The sequence below is a fragment of the Haliotis cracherodii genome, unplaced genomic scaffold (genome assembly GCF_022045235.1).
Source record: "Haliotis cracherodii isolate W230 unplaced genomic scaffold, xgHalCrac1.p SCAF_20, whole genome shotgun sequence".
Classification (NCBI taxonomy): domain Eukaryota; kingdom Metazoa; phylum Mollusca; class Gastropoda; order Lepetellida; family Haliotidae; genus Haliotis; species Haliotis cracherodii.
In genome coordinates, this window is record NW_027266276.1 from 3,486,707 (window position 1) to 3,504,922 (window position 18,216).

The 18,216-nt window shown below is 41.9% G+C and overlaps 1 protein-coding gene across 1 annotated transcript in view; it reads right to left on the bottom strand.

Moving 5' to 3' along the window:
- Positions 1–9,180: 9,180 nt before the first annotated feature.
- The window catches only part of LOC139470222 (adenylate cyclase type 5-like), a 74,326-nt gene continuing 65,290 nt past the window's right edge, over positions 9,181–18,216 (bottom strand). Inside the window, exons 15-20 of the mRNA XM_071252540.1 lie at positions 17,447–17,588; positions 15,964–16,083; positions 13,765–13,911; positions 12,574–12,775; positions 10,545–10,669; positions 9,181–9,734 (exon numbers count right to left, since the gene is read on the bottom strand). Of these exons, the coding sequence (XP_071108641.1) occupies positions 9,588–9,734; positions 10,545–10,669; positions 12,574–12,775; positions 13,765–13,911; positions 15,964–16,083; positions 17,447–17,588 (883 nt within the window). The 3' untranslated portion in view covers positions 9,181–9,587. The remainder of the gene's footprint in view (positions 9,735–10,544; positions 10,670–12,573; positions 12,776–13,764; positions 13,912–15,963; positions 16,084–17,446; positions 17,589–18,216) is intronic.

Sequence of the window (18,216 nt, forward strand, 5' to 3'; positions counted from 1 at the left end):
TTTACAGACTTCACAGTATCTCGTTTTACAGACTTCACAGGGATATAACCTGCTAACTGCCCCTTCACTGTAGCTCACCTGGGTAGGAAGTCCACACTTACTAATGTCAAAAAAGACTGTTACTTAACAAACGTAGCTGTCAGTATTGATATGTGAACCAAAAGAAGCTAACCCTCATGGTACCTGGCCGTCCTAGAATACCGAGTCTTTCATCCATGGCGAGGTAGCGCATATACCTTTAGGATAGTCTGAATTGAGATACTGTTGGAGAGACAATTAACTCTAGTTGAATGTTATACAATTTGGTAACACTATGTAAAGAAATAAGAATGTAACACTTTTGATAAAATGTATGCACTGAGCGGTGTACAAGGCTAGCTGTTTACGCACTCAGTGTTTGACATCTTATTTCACAGTTGAAAAGGGACATTTTGTGGTCCCGTGGCTCTGAGGGGTGTGAAAAGTCAGGGACCATATAGATGACCTGAACACAAAAATTGTCATCGTTTGTTTGTTGTTTAACGCCGCACTAAGCAATATTCCAGCTATACGACAGCGGTCTGTAAATAATCGAATCTGGATCAGACAATCCTGTGATTGACATCATGAGCATCGATCCACGCATTTGGGATCGATGACATGCATCAACCAAATTGGCGAGCCTGACCACCCGATCCCGTTAGTCGTCATCGTAGAAACAAACAAACTACTTCAGCATCTTCAGACTGGCAATGTTACATACCAAATTTCATTACATTCCGGCAAAAAGAAAGAAAATGCTTAGTAATCCCATAAATTGATTTTTCACTATTTTATTATAACTGATGTGGCAGCCATATTGATAACTGGATTCAAACCAATAAAACAATTTTGGGTATCATTATTGGTGGGAACCAGCAAGTGGTGTTTTAGTTTCACTGGACCAGTGGCATGTGACAGAATGTTTGCAGGGCAAAAATGAATTTGTTGAGAATTTGAGATGATGGTCAAAACTCGGTCAAATCAACTTTTATAATACTGCGAAAAATGAAACATGAGTGTTGAGTCCCAATATTATATATACTCATGTAATTTCATTACATCTTAAACCTAAATTGCTTAGTCTTGACCATAAATAGTTTTTTCATACAGCCATGGCAGCCATTTTGAAAATTAGCTTGAAACCTCTTGAGTGAGTACGGTTTTTCGCCGCTTTTAGCAATATTCCAGCAATATCACGGAAATGGGGTTCACACATTGTACCTATGTCGGGAATCGAACCCGTTTTTTGGCGAAGGCTTTAACCACTGGGCTACCCAACCGCCCCTGACACCTCTTGTACAAAGTTATGACTGGTGGGGACAGGTGCATAGTTTGAGGACAATTACAATTCACAATGGACAACGCATGCTGGACACCAGACATCGACAAACATAAGCTCACTTTACATTCAGTCAGGTGAGCTAAAATTTGGGAAAAGAGTTAAAATATTTTTCCTTTCATGCTTAAAATGTATTCTGAAAAGGCAATTGACATGCGTGAGAGAAAACATATAAGTCAGCAAATAATATTTAACACAAATAATAGTAGTTTGGTATTTCTGACAACTGAAACAGCTGCTTGTACTCGTCAGGACTGATGTCGATTTATAGTGCTAGCCCACTGAGATACCATGCCGCAGTTTAACATGAATACCCCGCTCAGACACCGTACACTGACTCAGAGCCGACCAGTCCTTGTTTTAGCCCTTAATGCCAAGCCCCAGGCAGGGTAACAACAAGTACGTCTTTTAACATCTTTTGGTTTGATGCGGCCGGGGATCAAGCCCCCAACCTTCTACTCTCCGGTTGGACGCTCTACCACTAGACCACAGAGGCAAAGACATGCATGAAAGAAAATTATAAATCCAATTGGGTGACACAAATATCAGTAAATGTGTGGTGATATCTCAGACAGCTGAGTAAAACAGAATGCGAGTCCATATCACAGTGTACTTTATTTATACAAATATACAGAAAAACAGAAAATATTATCCTAACAAGTACAAATAGCAGACATAACCGCAGTTTGAACAACAGTTCTGTAAATATGTAATAACGATAGTTGTTCTGTGTCAGAAGTTAATGTGCGTTATTCACTGATTGGAAATAACAGCAATGACATGAAAACTCCACGAGGTTTTACCACGAAGGTGAAACCCACGAGCATGGCGAACAAATCAATCAGGGAAAATCGGGGATTTGAAATGGCATGACACACCTAAGGGGGGCAACTCTGCGTAGCAACTGTGCTGGAAGAAATCTGTGAACAAGGAGCCAGATGCGTGATATTGAATTTTAACTTTTCCTGAGAGACATGAAGTCATAAATTGTGCTGACACAACTCAACATAACAGCACATAAAGATGACATATATTTAAATTTCAATTCTTTTATTAGAGTTCTATTTCTAAAAATTGAAAAAAGAGAGTGAGTGAGTGAGTTATTAGGGACTCAAAAAACTATTATGTCCACCAAGCAAAAGGCCACAAGACACTTGAGTGATGAGTGACTGGTGGATGGGTCATTGGGTGAGTGAGTAAGTGAGTGAGTGAGTGAGTGAGTGAGGGTGGGCATGTGAGAGTGAGTGAGTGAGTGAATGAGCGAGCTAGCTTGTTATCGTGGGTAGTCTAGTGAGTAAGGTTGGGTGGGCATGTGAGAGTGAGTGAGTGAGTGAATGAGCGAGCTAGCTTGTTATCGTGAGTAGTTGAGAGAGCGACGGTGAACGTGCATGTGAGAGTGAGTGAGTGAGTGAGTGAGTGAGTGAATGAGCGAGCTAGCTTGTTATCGTGGGTAGTCTAGTGAGTAAGGGTGGATGGGCATGTGAGAGTGAGTGAGTGAGTGAGCGAGCTAGCTTGTTATCGTGGGTAGCCTAGTGAGTAAGGGTGGATGGGCATGTGAGAGTGAGTGAGTGAGTGAGCGAGCTAGCTTGTTATCGTGGGTAGCCTAGTGAGTAAGGGTGGATGGGCATGTGAGAGTGAGTGAGTGAGTGAGCGAGCTAGCTTGTTATCGTGGGTAGCCTAGTGAGTAAGGGTGGATGGGCATGTGAGAGTGAGTGAGTGAGTGAGCGAGCTAGCTTGTTATCGTGGGTAGTCTAGTGAGTAAGGGTGGATGGGCATGTGAGAGTGAGTGAGTGAGTGAGTGAGCAAGCTAGCTTGTTATCGTGGGTAGCCTAGTGAGTAAGGGTGGATGGGCATGTGTGAGTGAGTGAGTGAGTGAGTGAGTGAGTGAGTGAGCGAGCTAGCTTTGTTATCGTCGGTAGCCTAGTGAGTAAGGGTGGATGGGCATGAGTGAGTGAGTGATTTTGATTAAACGCCATCTTGACCAGGATGTCTGTCAGCTTCAATCGGAAGCCAGTAGTGACGCAGATCATAAGACATTTACTTCCATGGTGAAACGTACTGGCACCATTATAGAGCTAACAAGCCTAGAAACGGGATTCAAACCTGCCATCATAGGTTTCTGACATGCCTAAAGGAAGAACTGTGGCACCTTCGACCACTCAGCCACCTGTGCTCCCTGGATGCAAACATAACCTGTCCATATACCACAAAGTTCACCCAATGCAAATACACTTGGAGTGAGTGAGTATGGTTTTACGCCACTTGTAGCAATATTCCAGCAAAGTAATGGCTGGGGACATCAGAAATTGGCTTGACACATTGTACCCATGTGGGGATTCGAACCCAGGTCTTCAGCATGAAGTGCAAACATTTGGAACCACTAGGCCATCACGGCGCCCCTAAAATACATTTTGAACAATTTGAAAATTTTGACTTAACATGGAGCCAACAATTTCATGCTGGTGTTATTTCCACCTTGAATCATAACAAGCAATAAATGCATAATTTCAAATATATTGAAACAGATATAACAACTACATGAAAAATACAATGTGAGATTAATATGTAATATACAACATACAATCAACATACATGTAACATTATAAACATATGTACTGTACAACATGGGGAATATGAGTGATATACTTACACCATCAGTGTATACACAAGCTGATATACACAAGTAAGGTGAGTGAGTGAGTGAGTTGTGTTTAACGCCGCTTTTAACAGTATTACAGTTATATCGCAGCGTGTCAGCTTAATGTGGGAGGAAAGCCCGAAGTGATGCAGGTCTCAGACGTTTACCACTTCGGTGAAACCCACGAGCTCTGGTATGGTGCTGACAAACCTAGAAACATAATCGGGGTGAACCGGGATTCGAACCCACAATCATAGGTTTCTGGCGTGCCGACACAAGTTAGAACACAACATTGATGTGTAGTATATCATGTATATCCAATATACACCACAGACCACCATCACAAGGTATTGTATACACTGCGTATAAACATATGTAAGAAAATATCACTGATCAGATGATAGCCATCCTTGTAAAATTATGAATCATTTGATTGACTAGATGAATAAAAACAATAATATTCACCATAAACAAAGCACCACAGTCACCATAGAAACCACTTTTGTAAGATCAGTGGATAAAACTGAAATTTGTAAAATGTTTTTGACAACCAGTGACAAAGTTTAAAGATGTAAAAGAACTCAAATCTAACAAACACTTAAGAGTATCGCAAAGAAACAAAATCATAAAAATCACCAAAATTGGAAATACACAATGTTTGAGTACAAAATGTTTTAGCCAACTGTAATTAGATGACATAAATTATGTTGAAACTGTGAGATGTATTCTGTTTGAAATATTTTCTATCACCCACTCCCCATCCATACTGACAAAGACTCACAATAATTGTAGGCTAAAAATGCACCAAGACAGCAGACACAACCAGGAAATCATATATTTCATTAAAATATTTGTCCTTGAAAACAGGTTCCAAATAATACATATTGACCTCAATCCAATACATGGAATGAAATATCTAATCAGGATTAATATTTAATTATTATGCAGGACATTTCTCTTGATATATGTCAACGATGCCGGCCTGAGAGTCTGCAGATCCAAGCCTTTTGCATATTCCTGAATAACAATTTCTTTGTCAAGTCTTTGAAAGGCATTTAGAAGTGATACACATAAGGAAGAGAATTTATGGATGACAGCTTCTTTATTATGAAGAACACAATTTTCGGAGTATATACTTACTCCTTCATAATTCACCTGATGAAGGAGTAAGCATGTACTCCGAAACGTGTTCCTCATAAAAAAGAAGCTGACATCCACATACTCTCTTCTTTGACTTCTTTGTCTTTCAAGTTTTGTAATGTCAAAATATAATAAAGCAGGTACAGTGATAGTTGAACAAGAATTTTGAAAACATATACCAAAAAGAATTACCATATTTCCCAAAATAAGCATGCCAGGCACTTAGGAAACTGACAAAGTGGGGCGCTTATAAAAACCATATCTGAGTTTAATTACAGTCGACCTAAAAAGATTTTTGCAAGAATTAAATCAGCATGATCATTTTGGAACAATTTGTGTTCATTAATTTCTGATATAATTTTACCAGACGAACTGATCACCACAATGCTTGGTAGGACTGTTGTGTAATTAGAACTGATACAGAAATGTATTAAGTACATCAGATGTATTGCCTTGTATCATGAAATACAGCAAGTATAATTATCAATGAGTTGAGTAGGAACCCATTTCCATATCAGATGAAACTACATGAACTCGTATCCTTGCATGGCAACAAGTTTTGAGATGGTCCCTGTCACTGTGATATGCAATAGTTTGAGATCATCCAACAGAAAACTTAGACTAACTGATATCACATTGGCACAGTCAGTAGTCATTTCAGGGAATGTATCAAATTTGTTACAGTGGTAATATAAGCTGTATTCTCTCCTAGACTTCTGTGGACATAAGGCATACGTAGTTTGATCGCTTGACAAGCAACTAGCAGAGGCATACATAGCAAGATTTCACGTAACTTGCAACTAGCAGAGCCATACATAGCAAGATTTCACGTGACTAGCAACTAGCAGAGCCATACATAGCAAGATTTCACGTGACTAGCAACTAGCAGAGGCATACATAGCAAGATGTCACATGACTAGCAACTAGCAGAGGCATACATAGCAAGATGTCATGTGACTAGCAACCAGCAGAGCCATACATAGCAAGATGTCACATGACTAGTAACTAGAAGAGCCATATATAGCAAGATTTCACGTGACTAGCAACAAGCAGAGGCATTTATAGCAAGAACTCACTAGACCAGCTACTAGCAGAGGCATTTATAGCAAGAACTCACTAGACCAGCCACTAGCAAAGGCATATTTAGCAAGAACTCACTTGACCAGCAGCTAACAAAGGCGTATTTAGCAAGAACTCACTTGACCAGCAACTAGCAAACGCGTAATTAGCAAGAACTCACTTGACCAGCAACTAGCAAAGGCGTATTTAGCAAAGTTCACCTGACTCGCAACTAGCAAAGGCGTATTTAGCAAGAACTCACTTGACCAGCAACTAGCAAAGGCGTATTTAGCAAGAACTCACTTGACCAGCAACTAGCAAAGGCGTATTTAGCAAGAACTCACTTGACCAGCAACTAACAAAGGCGTATTTAGCAAGAACTCACTTGACTAGCAACTAGCGAAGGCGTATTTAGCAAGAACTCACTTGACCAGCAACTAGCGAAGGCGTATTTAGCAAGAACTCACTTGACCAGCAACTAGCAAACGCGTATATAGCAAGAACTCACTTGACCAGCAACTAGCAAAGGCGTATTTAGCAAGAACTCACTTGACCAGCAACTAACAAAGGCGTATTTAGCAAGAACTCACTTGACTAGCAACTAGCGAAGGCGTATTTAGCAAGAACTCACTTGACCAGCAACTAGCAAAGGCGTATTTAGCAAGAACTCACTTGACTAGCAACTATTTAGCAAAGTTCACTTGACCAGCAACTAGCGAAGGCATATATAAGTGTTCCTTCACAGGTACTGGGGATTCCTGAGGGCAAAGCAAGGTCCCTGTTCCCCATTGATATTGTAAGAGCCATCATGACAACCGTGTGTTCACTCAGTGTGGCTGAGCTGATTGCTTCCTGCGGGGTACTCAACCAACCAGGTCATAGTTTTGGGTGGCGGTGATACGGCTGAATATTGCTGACTCTAGCATAATTCAACATTTAGTTCATTCAGTGTGAGATCAACCATAAAATAAAGAATGTGAGTTTTCAATGTCAAATCAGGAGTTGTGAGAATCTGCTAATTATTGTCATTATTCCGGAGGTTTTAAATGTAATAATTTTACAATTTTCTCCCTTTAAGCAAATAGAGCCTATATTCTGCTTGAATAGCATTAAGACAGCTCCAAATGGGAAGCTGGTCATCCCACAGACATCACATAATGCTACAACTTTGAAAACTGGTAAATGAAAGGCACAACCACAGAATGTCTTCCAGTCATGTTGACGGACCATGCAGTATCCTGGGGGGAGCGTGGGGAGGACGAAAGTGGGAGATCCTAAAATTTCTTTTGGAGACAGTACATTTGTTTTATATCCCTACTTCAAAACTCATTTTTTCTCTCTGGAATTTTGGGGGTAAAAAAACAGGAATTATTTTTCTCAGTAATTACCTTTTCACAAAGTATCTTTTTTTTAAATCCCAGGCCTTGCAGAATGTCAAATTATTGGTCCCTCTATTGATTTGTTTGTCCCTTTAGAGAGGAAGGGAGACAACTCTCTTGATTGGGCCGTAAAGGGAAAAGGGAGGCAACTCTATTGATTGGTCCCTAAAAAGAAGGGAGGCAATTCTATGAGATCAGTTTTCACCAAGACACATGATGGGAGAAGGCAGAGGTCGAGGATCTATCATCACTAGTGTAGATGGTTATCAAAATACAGTACATGGTGCCATTGTCGGCAAGCACAGAAGATTGGAACAGGTACATATACAAATAGATACTCAACATAAATGTTTTTAAACAAATACGTACTTCCAGACAAGTCTCATAAGAGAATTATTGCCAAGTACCCTTTTACAGTCAAGCACTGTCCTTGCGATCCTTAGGATTAGCACCCCTTTCTATCAACCAAACTTTCATTTCTGACGACGAGGGTGAGTTAGGGTCAACTGTCTCACCTATTTAACAAATATTTCTTATCAAAGGAGATCCAATGTTATCTGAGGTCACTCCACAGCTTATATTGAGTGTCATCGCACTGAGACGAATCAGGTGTCCCCAAGTACGTGACTTAAGAGGCAGTCTACATAGCTGAGAATACAAACACCTTGGGTGTCTAGTTTCTTACAAATTCACAAGATTTGTGCAGCCCCTGAACAGACATGACCCTAACTGCTGTACTAAGGTTTTTATAAGGCCACAAATTGTATCATAGTTTTACTGTATCTACATTTCTGCCTAAGGCTGAAACAATACCCTCTGTTTCACATATAAAACAGAATGATACACTTCATGATAAACTTCACTCTGTATTGACACATCCCATTTCACAATTGTCACACAAATCCCCACCCCCTGAAAAACATCAACAAATATTCTGCTGATTTTTCACCACATTTTCAATCTGATTTGCTAAAAAGATACTAACACAGGTATGAATGTTGTCTCTTCTCTTCACAATGTACAATCAGTGACCAGTCAGATATATGCATACCTTGGACCTGGTGTGTGTTTACAAACCTAATGAATTCAATGACAAGGCACCATTGTGACTTCAAGGACGGTAACTCCTGTCACAGCTCTCTTGACAACCACTAAAAATACAGGAAGCAGTGGACATGAGACTCTGCTTTGTCCATGTCAGCATATCCCATACTTCAGTATATAAATCTTTGTTTCTTAGACAGAAAGACTCCTAATAGCACTGGCTCAGCAATATCCACATAGGACCAGCACTGGCATCTACTGGCTAATGGTGGCTTCACACTGGCAGTTTTCCGTACAGGGTACAGTGTGCCATCCAGTCATTTGTACTGACAAAGTTTAGCATAAAACATGCTTGATTATTGTGAAGAACCTGCTCAAGGGCCAAAAGAAATGAGACTTGAATAATATTCAGATATGACCATTGAAGACTTCTTTTTGGCATGGGTGGTACGAGTGACCAGATTTACTTCTTGGTATGTGGCACAAGTGTCATGCTGTTATCTTTCTTCTTCATACAAACATGTTTTGCGAGAAGCACCTATGTTATCTTCATAAACGCATCATCACGTTCAAGGTAGCTTCTGATTGGTTTTCAGCATACTCCTTCGCAAGGTCTGTGACTGACATAAAGTCTTTGACACATTTATCTTCAGCCTGTTCGACAAGGATCTTGATTCACTTTTTGACAGTATTTGACAATATTTGACAAGTTATTTGACATGTAGGGTTGTTGATATTTGACAGAGTGGGAGAAGACTCAAGAGGCACAAGGTGGCCATTGCTGACATGCTGAGGAGGACTGGAGCAGCCCCAACCTGTCCAGAGTCAGCAGCCAGACACGGCCTCCTGAGCTTGTTGATCACAAATTGTTCCCTTGTTCTCAGTCAAAACTTTTCCAGACCAGTCTTTTCTTACTTTCCCTTGTTTCCATGGTAACAGTTGTAACAGTCCCCTTGTATAAATGTAATCAAACTTTCGTGTCTTCTGTTTTCTGGTTGGGCGGCGCCATCAAGAAGTAGGTCATCATGTCCCCTTTGCCCTTGACCTTGACAATTCCACGGCACTCCAGAGAGTAGCCTCTTTCTGACAGCAACGTGAAGACATCTTGCGTTACCTGCAGTAGCACAGAGACATGAATGCACATTATGAGAAGTGGAACAGAACAAGAAAAACTGGAACAAGAAAATATTATCCTAACAAGTACAAATAGCAGACGTAACGCAGTTTGAACAACAGTTCTGTAAATATGTAATAATGATAGTTGTTCTGAGTCAGAAGTTAATGAGCATTAATCACTGATTGGAAATAACAGCAATGACATGAAAACTCCCCGAGGTTTTACCACAACGGTGAAACCCACAGGTATGGGTAAACCAAAGATCATAATCAGGGATTTGAACTGGCATAGTGACACACCTAAGGGAGGCAACTCTGCGTAGCAACTGGGCCACCTGTGCTGGAAGAAATCTATGAACATGGAGCCAGATGTGTGACATTGATTTTTAATTTTTCATGAGAGACATGGGTGAGTGAGTATGGTTTTACGCCGCTTTTAGCAATATTCCACCAATATCAGGGCGGGAGACGCCACAAATGAGCTTCACACACTGTACCCATGTCGGGAATCGAACCCGGGTCTTCGGCATGACGAGCAAATGCTTTAACCACTGGGCTAACTATGAGTGAGTGAGTGAGTGAGTGAGTGAGTGAGTGAGTGTCTTGTTTGGGTCATACAAACCAGAAGTATATACTATGAGCAGACTTGCATTTCACCTGGGTACGATGCCATCCCATCAGTCCCAATCTCACCTCACTCCATAAAGCCACCACATTCTGCCACAGAACTTTCAAAACCTTTTCTACCGAGGAACCTACCACATGAGGGTCACTAAGATGGCCCTACTTATCACTGATGTAGACTGACCTGTATCTTATCTGGGACGCCCGTGCTGTCCATCCTGCTAGCGATGTTGACGGAGTTGCCCCAGATGTCGTAGTGAGGTTTGCGTGCGCCGATCACACCCGACACCACAGGTCCCATGTTGATACCTGGGCAGAAGGTTTAACACAGAGTGAATTTACAGAGATAAGTAGGGTCTTTCACAGCCTGGCAACTTTATGTGCGAAGAAAGCTGCAAAATCACACAGATAAGAGCCATTTACATTTTCTACAAAACCAATGTATTACCGGTACTGACTTTGAACTCGGGTCAACAAAACCAGGTACTGACCTCATATAAAGTCTATAATTGTTTTATAACATAAAAAAGAGACAATAGAAGATAAAACTTCACTATTTTCAGTAACAAAAGTCAATACCGTAAATTACAGCTAAAATGACCAGATTTATCCTAGAAATGCCAGCTTATGATCATAAATCAGTGGGCCAGTGAAATGTGATAGCGGCCCGCATATTTCCAAACGACAGGCTGCTATCTATTCTTTTGTTTTGTAATGTCATTGGTGTCACCTTTGTTGTTTCCTCGTGATGTCATCCTATATAATGTTAAATGCATTGCTATTTGTAAATCAGTGACCAGCATTGGGAGGTTTTTAATACAGCCACTTAGCGTATGCTGCTGTTTGTTGTCTTGTTCATGTTCGCTATCCACTTTAGCTACAATAACAGTAATGGTTTAGTTCATGGCATTTACAGAAGCCCTCAGTTACAGAAGCCCTCAGTTGCAGAAGCCCTCAGTTACAGAAGCCCGCACTCAGTTACAGAAGCCCGCCCTCAGTTACAGAAGCCCACCCTCAGTTACAGAAGCCCACCCTCAGTTACAGAAGCCCTCAGTTGCAGAAGCCCTCAGTTACAGAAGCCCTCAGTTGCAGAAGCCCTCAGTTACAGAAGCCCGCACTCAGTTACAGAAGCCCGCCCTCAGTTACAGAAGCCCACCCTCAGTTACAGAAGCCCACCCTCAGTTACAGAAGCCCTCAGTTGCAGAAGCCCTCAGTTACAGAAGCCCTCAGTTACAGAAGCCCGCCCTCAGTTACAGAAGCCCGCCCTCAGTTACAGAAGCCCGCCCTCAGTTACAGAAGCCTTCAGTTACAGAAGCCCTCAGTTACAGAAGCCCTCAGTTACAGAAGCCTTCAGTTACAGAAGCCCTCAGTTACAGAAGCCCGCCCTCAGTTACAGAAGCCTTCAGTTACAGAAGCCCTCAGTTACAGAAGCCCTCAGTTACAGAAGCCTTCAGTTACAGAAGCCCTCAGTTACAGAAGCCCTCAGTTACAGAAGCCCGCCCTCAGTTACAGAAGCCCGCCCTCAGTTACAGAAGCCTTCAGTTACAGAAGCCCTCAGTTACAGAAGCCTTCAGTTACAGAAGCCCGCCCTCAGTTACAGAAGCTCTCAGTAACAGAAGCCCTCAGTTACAGAAGCCCTCAGTTACAGAAGCCCTCAGTTACGGAAGCTCTCAGTAACGGAAGCCCTCAGTTACAGAAGCCCTCAGGCTGTTCTACTACTCTCCTTCCTCTGGCTTCGAACAGTTTTCCAGTTATATCCCCGTGTTGCAGCTTAATGTGGGAGGAAAGCCTAAAGTGGTACAGGTCTAAGATGTTTACCACTTCGGTGAAACCCATGAGCACGGGTATGGTGCTGACACTCCTACTTAAACAGCACTTATGGCGCTGACAAACCTAGAAACATAATTAGAGGGAACTAGGATTAGAACCCACAATCAGAGGTTTCTGGCATGTTGCCAAGATGCAACTCTGCCAGCAAATTGCAACGCCTTAGACAACTTGACCACCTGTGACCCTGGCACAAGCTTCTGAAAATAATAATTCCCTGAAAAATATGTATCATCAGACCTCAGTTGATATGTGCTTCTGTCAGATGAAATGTGACTGCTTCTCGGGCCAATGAAAATGGCGGAAATCTTGGCATTATATAATAATAATAATAATAATAATAATAATAATAATAATAATAATAATAATAATCAGTATTTTCTCACCAACTCTCATCTTGAAGTTGTTGAAGGAATGTTGATTGACGTACTGCAGCTGTGACCTGATAGCAATGGCATAGTCGGATATGGCGATGACGTGTGTCATGTCAGGGAACTGTGTCTCAGGTGTGAGGCCTGACGCAGCCATGTACGTCTGACCGATGGTCTTGATCTTCTCAATACAGTGGAAACGCTCCTCCTCCAGAATCTGCAAGTCAGGAAGTGAGTGAGTATGGATTTACACTGCTTTTAGGAATATTTCAGGAATATCACGGCAGGGGACACTAGAAAAGGGCTTCACACGTTGTACACAAGTGGGGAATTGAATCCGGGTCTTCGTCGTGATGAGCGAACGCTCTAACCACAAGGCGACCCCACTGACCAAGAATCTGCAAGAGCATGAAATAAAATGACCACAGGGGATTTAAGACTGACAGACAGACCCTAGCGGTGGTGTTTGTCTGTTTGTGGTTTAATGCCACACCAAGCAATATTCCAGCTGTATATCATCAGTCTGTAAATAATCAAGTCTGGACCAGACAATGCAGTGATTGATACTGAGAGCAATGATCCTTGCCATCGGGGTACAACCATCATAGGTGGCAGGGTGCGTGTTCTAAACCAGACAATCGTAAGTCAGGAAAGACTGAATCATCTGGCATCATGATCAAGCACGTAGACTACGATAGCACTTCAACTTAAACAGCAAATGGCCAGTGACCACACCCACACTTTGACAGCACTTAGACTTGCATAACACTCTACTTAAATAACACTACGACTTGTGTAACACTCCTACTTAAACAGCACTTAGACTGGCGAAACACTCCTATTTAAACAGCACTTAGACTGGCGAAACACTCCTACTTAAACAGCACTTAGACTGGCGAAACACTCCTATTTAAACAGCACTTAGACTGGCAAAACACTCCTATTTAAACAGTACTTAGGCTGGCATAACACTTCAACAGAGAGTGACATTTGCTTTGTAGTGCTTACTCCAGTTACTGACCCCGTTTTCTGAAGTTCATTTCCAGTCTAGGTATTGATGTTGGCAACAGTGCATTGTGGGAAACTGAAAACCAAACGTCTAAGACGCTCAGTTGACCAAAGCCTGGTCTCTCATTATTGGTAGCATAAATAGAAAACGTTTTTGTAATATCTCATCATCACATAAGCAACGTATGTGATGCTTACCTCATCAAAGTCAGCAATGATCTCGTTGAGCAGGCGGAGACACTCCACACCCTCGTTGTTGCCTTCCAGCTCCATGTAGAACTCGGAGAAGTTGGTGATGGACGCGAACATCACACCCGTGTTCTCGCAGGCCTTGTAGTACAGCTCCTGTAGCACAACACATAGTAAGGGAATGTGACGTACAGTCAGCACTATTACAGCTGCATCACAGCTGTCGGTAAAGAGTCAAGTCTGATGAACTAATGACTGAAAGTCTGATGAACTAATGACTGAAAGTCTGATGAACTAATGACTGAATGTCTGATGAACTAATGACTGAAAGTCTGATGAACTAATCACTGAATGTCTGATGAACTAATGACTGAAAGTCTGATGAACTAATGACTGAAAGTCTGATGAACTAATCAATTAAAGTCGGATGAACTAATGACTGAATGTCTGATGAACTAATGACTGAAAGTCTGATGAACTAATGACTGAATGTCTGATGAACTAATGACTGAAAGTCTGATGAACTAATGACTGAAAGTCTGATGAACTAATCAATTAAAGTCGGATGAACTAATGACTGAAAGTCTGATGAACTAATGACTGAAAGTCTGATGAACTAATGACTGAATGTCTGATGAACTAATGACTGAAAGTCTGATGAACTAATGACTGAAAGTCTGATGAACTAATGACTGAAAGTCTAATGAACTAATCACTGAATGTCTGATGAACTAATGACTGAATGTCTGATGAACTAATGACTGAAAGTCTGATGAACTAATGACTGAAAGTCTGATGAACTAATGACTGAAAGTCTGATGAACTAATGACTGAAAGTCTGATGAACTAATGACTGAAAGTCTGATGAACTAATGACTGAATGTCTGATGAACTAATGACTGAAAGTCTGATGAACTAATGACTGAAAGTCTGATGAATTTATCACTGAATGTCTGATGAAATAATCACTGAAAGTCTGATGAACTAATCACTGAATGTCTGATGAACTAATCACTGAATGTCTGATGAACTAATCACTGAATGTCTGATGAACTAATCACTGAATGTCTGATGAACTAATGACTGAATGTCTGATGAACTAATGACTGAATGTCTGATGAACTAATGACTGAATGTCTGATGAACTAATGACTGAAAGTCTGATGAACTAATGACTGAAAGTCTGATGAACTAATGACTGAAAGTCTGATGAGCTAATGACTGAATGTCTGATGAACCAATCACTGAATGTCTGATGAACTAATGACTGAAAGTCTGATGAACCAATCACTGAGCCAGATCAAATAGCCACATCATCGGGCAAATCAAAAGGCCTTACTATCAAACGTCCATGCCAACAGGGCATGGTGAAGGAGCAACGTCAAAAGGCCTTTCAACCAAACGTCATCATCATCAGGGCTTGATAACAGAGCCATGTGAAAATCTGACCACCCTACAAATCTTTTGTGAAAACTTACGACAAGCATTTGTTGCTGTAGACTGGTTCTCCCCGATAATCCCCACGGAAAGACAGTGAGTTGTGGAGTGTATAACACTCCACTCCATAGTGATACTGACAAAACAAGGATCATAAGAACCAATGATCAGAGAAGGGACATAACTCTGCAGCTAAGGGATATAACTCTGCACAGTGAATTTGATCCTTTAACTCCTCGTCCCTCTGAACCATGTTTGAGAGATTTTGTGATTGAAGATAACATCACATCTGCTGGTCAATAAAGCTGGACCACTTAAACCAAAGGTTGATAACACGAGCAATGATCCAAATATCATAGCGGTACACTGACACACAATCTCACAAACATATGATGGAGAACACAAAATACGCCAAGATGTAAGTGAGCTTTAGAAATCCCTTGAAGGAGAACTGAAACAGCCTTATTCCAATTACTTTTGTTTGTTTGTTTGTTTAACACTGCACTCATCAATATTCCAGCTTTATGACAGCGGTCTGTAAATAAGTCTTGACCAGACAATCCAGTGATTGATATTGTGAGCAACGATCCACGCCATCGGAGTACGAAGACAAGCAATCAACCAAATCACTGAGTTTGATCCCCCGATCCCCCCATCCAACAAGCAAAGGTTGCTGGGGACCTATTCTAATCTGGATTCCCCAAGGGAATTCTATGTAGAGTAACATATACTATCTTGGTGAGATATCAACTTATGGTATTTCTCCTGTACCTCGTCCTTCTTGAACTGACTGTTGAGGAAATGCTGGGCCACGTTCAGGGGCAGGATGTTGGACAAGAGGCGCAGGTTGTACGCTCGGAGGCTTTCCATCTCCTCCATTTCTTCTGTTGCCTAGCAACAAAAAATATTACAGTATGAAATTTTGCCATCTGACAATCAACTACAACCTAACATTCTTGTCATTCATTATCTGAGGACATGGTGTGATAGATTCAAGACAGAGAAGACATGGTGTAAGAGTCTCTAAATAATTAATGCTCCCTCGTGTTCATGCATGATGGGAAAGTGTTGTCTGCAATGATTAGAATGGCATGGTTAGAATGTCTTCCCATTACTTACAAGTCCTTATCATATTAGACATAATGTGGCAGAATCTAAATAATTAATGCTCCCTTGTGGTGGTGCATGATGGGAAAGTGTTGTTTGCCATGGTTGAGGCATGGTTAGAATGTCTTCCCATTACCTAAAAGTCCTTACCATATTAGACACAGTGTGGCAGAATCTAAATAATTAATGCTCCCTTGTGGTGGTGCATGATGGGAAAGTGTTGTTTGCCATGGTTGAGGCATGGTTAGAATGTCTTCCCATTACCTAAAAGTCCTTACCATATTAGACACAGTGTGGCAGAATCTAAATAATTAATGCTCCCTTGTGGTGGTGCATGATGGGAAAGTGATGTCTGCCATGGTTGAGGCATGGTTAGAATGTCTTCCCATTACCTACAAAACCATATCATATTAGACAAAGTGTAGCAGAATCTAAATAATTAATGCTCCCTTGTGGTGGTGCATGACGGGAAAGTGATGTCTGCACAACGCTTTGGTGGAAGGAAGAGAAAGCGACATAGGGCAGAGGAAGTGATGTAGGGCGGAGAAAGACTTACTTGTAGAGCGAATAAATGGTGGGATGTAAAATAAATGCTGTCTATAAACCCATTTAGCGAATTACTGCTACATGTTAATATATCAAGAGAAACATTGGAGAGCTTCTCTGGCCATCATAACATAGCTGACTGTAGGAGATACAACATTCAGGATTGCAGGACGGACATGATTACTAATTCTGTGCATCCCCGTAACCCCGTATTCAGCGGAAACGTGTCAGAATGTGCATGATGTTTTATACCACAGTAAGCAATATTCCACCTATATCACATGACGTGTAAACCCTTGAGTCTGAACCAGACAAACCACTGATGGATGGCATGAGCAACATCATCCTGTGCATTAGAATAGTGCGCGAGTGAGTTAGTCAGAACCCTGCTTTGCACTGAACAATATTTCAGTTATACCATGACTTGTCAGCTTTAGCGGGAAGAAAGACTTTCAAGTTAAGGATCAGCAAATCCTGACATGACAGAAGGACTTAACTCTGCACACATACTTGAAACTTCCTGGGGAAATCCAATCTGGGACTCCAACCCATGATTAAGTGTATCCTGGCTTGTCAAAGGGACACGACTCTGCACACGTACCTGAACCTTCCAGAGGAAATCCAACCTGGCAGTAGACTCCACCTGCTGAGCGTGGACGAACAGAACGATGCAGAACACCAGCAGAATCACGATCATCTCCCAACGCAGCGAGATGGACGACGTCGGGGAGGACATGTCCTTCCTGGCCAAAGAAACAGAGCCATCTATAGGCATTACCATGGCAACAGTAGAGTTAGAGACAAACAAGTAGATATAATAAATTATATATTGTCCTGGCCACAGCAACCTAGCCATCTATAGGCATTGCCATGGTAACAGTACTGTACAGTTAGCAGCAAACAAATATATAAAATTAACAATACATTTTCTTGGTCACTGACACACTCAGGGGACTACTTACAGAACCCTGGGGACGACCTACAGAACCCTGGGGACGACCTACAGAACCCTGGGGACGACCTACAGAACCCTGGGGATGACCCACAGAACCCTGGGGACGACCTACAGAACCCTGGGGACGACCTACAGAACCCTGGGGATGACCCACAGAACCCTGGGGACGACCTACAGAACCCTGGGGACGACCTACAGAAGCCTGAGGATTACCTACAGAACCCTGGGGACTACCTACAGAACCCTGGGGACTACCTACAGAACCCTGGGGACGACCTACAGAACCCTGAGGATGACCCACAGAACACTGGGGACGACCTACAGAACCCTGGGGATGACCTACAGAACCCTGGGGACGACCTACAGAACCCTGGGGACTACTTACAGAACCCTGGGGATGACCTACAGAACCCTGG